The 2500-nt window shown below is 47.9% G+C and overlaps 1 protein-coding gene across 2 annotated transcripts in view; it reads right to left on the bottom strand.

Annotated features, from left to right (window-relative positions):
* LOC113804851 (uncharacterized) overlaps nt 1-2500 on the bottom strand; it is a 135018-nt gene that overhangs the window by 74987 nt on the left and 57531 nt on the right. For both annotated transcript variants that reach the window (XM_070135762.1, XM_070135764.1), the window contains exon 3: nt 1170-1467. In XM_070135762.1, the coding sequence (XP_069991863.1) occupies nt 1170-1467 (298 nt within the window). The remainder of the gene's footprint in view (nt 1-1169; nt 1468-2500) is intronic.

Here is a 2500-nt window from a genome sequence, read left to right as displayed (position 1 = left end):
ACTTCAGTGTACTAGTTGTTTTTAACGGATCCGCATCTCAAGTCAGGCTATGCAATTTTTTAACCTTTCATTCTTTTACCTCAATCATCCGAAGTTTCCAGGATTTTCCAGGATTTTCCAGGATTTTCCAGGATTTTCCAGCACCCGGATGAGCCATATATAGTGTATTCCTTAAGGATATGATGCATTAAATGGTGTATTCGGTGATTTTATGTTTTTTAAGGAGAACATAATGCATCTCAGGGAAATATATATCCAATGAATATTATGCAGTCAGTGTGTTTCATAGAATTTATAAAATTGAACGTGTTTGTGGAGGATATAATGCACTCACTAGAGAAAACGCATTTAAAATGTGCAATGCATTCAGCATATATAATGTAAGGTAGAGAATATAATTTATTCACTGAAAATAAAGTGCTTTTACTGAAAATATAAAACGCAGTATACAAAATGCACGCAATTTGTATAATATATTCAGTATGTATAATGAACCGATCATATTATGCAAGTTCTAGAAAATAATGTATTCAACGTACCATAAATACGTTATCCAGATTTACGTTGTTTAGGACTTCTGGGAATCGGGTGATGAATATGAGGGAAATGCTATGAAAATGAAAAGGAAATAGGATGGTAATGATCATAATGATGATGATACTGACAATATGAATGATGCTGACAATAAGATGTGGGTAATGCTGCTGATAATGATGTCAATAATGATGATATTGGTGGTAATAATAGAATAGGTGATGATAGTGATGAGAGAGAGAGTGAGAGAGGGAGTGATAGTGATGAAAGGAATGATAATGGCAACAGGAGTAATGATAATGGCGATGGCGATAATAATGATGATAATGATGTGATAATAATAATGATGATGATGAAAATGATAACCATGATGGTCTGATAATAATAATGATCAAGAAAATTATGTTATAAATACATTGTAGATTATAATAACTACTGTTAATACTGAGCATGATGATAATAATAACTACTGCTACTATTAATAAGGATAATCAATGTCAGTAATAATAAGGATGATAATAACAGAATTAAAGGATGGCGCCAGTGATAATAGACAGGGAGAAAAATTAACATTTTGGAAGCGCCGCTTAAAGAAAGGCAAGATCTAGAGGCTCGGAGCGCGCGCGCGCACTCACCGCGGGGTCTGCGCTGCTGTTCCTCCTCCGCGCGCTGTCGCCGGCGAAGGGGTCGGGCGTCGGGTAGCCCGCGAAGCTGCCGGGGGACACGTGCCCCGACCTGAGCCCCGACGGCGCCGAGGGCGTGGTGCGGCCGCCGCCCGACGGGTCCTGCGGGTGCGCGCCGCCCTCCGGGGCGTCGAACTGCGGGCTCGTGGCGTCGGCCTCCTGCTCGGACTCGTCGAAGCTGCTGCAGATGCTCACGTCGCCGCTGCCGCCGTCGTCCAGCCGGTGGCGCTGCACCGACTCCGACAGGTACCTGCGGGAGACGCGGAGGGGGTGAGGGGCGGTGCGAGGGGGGGGGGAGGGGTGTACGTCAAACACACACCTACACACGTATACGCGCACACGTGCACACACACACACATGCGCGCGCCCACACACCTACACACGTATACGCGCACACGTGCACACACACACACATGCGCGCGCCCACACACCTACACACGCACACAATGCAGCATATCCGCCCACTCAACGAACGGGCGATGCACACCCTCCCCCCCCCCGCATCGCTGACCTGATCTCGCGTGGCAACCTTCCAACTTCCCCTCCTTCCCCTTCCTCTTCTTCCCCTCTTCCCCCTCTTCCTCTCCTTCCCCTTCTTCCCTCTCTTCCTCTCCTTCCCCTTCTTCCCTCTCTTCCTCTCCTTACCCCTCTTCCCCCTTCCTCTCCTTCCCTCTCTCTCCTTTCCCTTATTCCCTCTCTTCCTCTCCTTTCCCTCCCTCTCTTCCACCCTCCCCTCCTCTCTCAACCCCTCCCCTTCCCCCACCTCCACCCTCTCCCTCTCCTTGACGACGAGCGGCCTCCCCCCCCACCACCCTCTCCCACTCTCCTTGACGAGCAACCACCCCCCCACCGCAAGGGAGGTCAGACGGCAGGCGCCCGCTCTCCCTGCCTCGAATCGCGTTCTCTCTGGATGTAATTTGGCATCCGGCGCCATGATAGGTCGAGGTCAAGGCCTAGGTGTGCCAACTGTTTTCTCTCTCCCTCCTCCTTTCTTCGCAGTTTTCTCGTATTTCAATAGGCTACTTCGGAAAATATGTCACCTAACGTATTTTGTCCTTTTTTTTTTGTTTCCCTTCACGTAAGGTGGACTTCCTATCTCCATATCCAGTCAGAATTAGTCGTGTCTCCTTGTTATTCCTCAACAAACGTAACCACAAATCAACAGACTGCATTTGCAATTTTCAAAACCAATGATACTCTTAGATCAGATCAGGTGGGGTTTTGTTGACCTTCGTCTTGTGCTTTATCTCTGCCTCTTCTCCCCGATCCCTCGGCCCTTGCTG

Source organism: Penaeus vannamei, chromosome 21 (genome assembly GCF_042767895.1).
Source record: "Penaeus vannamei isolate JL-2024 chromosome 21, ASM4276789v1, whole genome shotgun sequence".
Classification (NCBI taxonomy): Eukaryota; Metazoa; Arthropoda; class Malacostraca; order Decapoda; family Penaeidae; genus Penaeus; species Penaeus vannamei.
The sequence above is the reverse complement of the archived record's forward strand: the minus strand, read 5'-3'. Positions and strand labels throughout refer to the sequence as shown.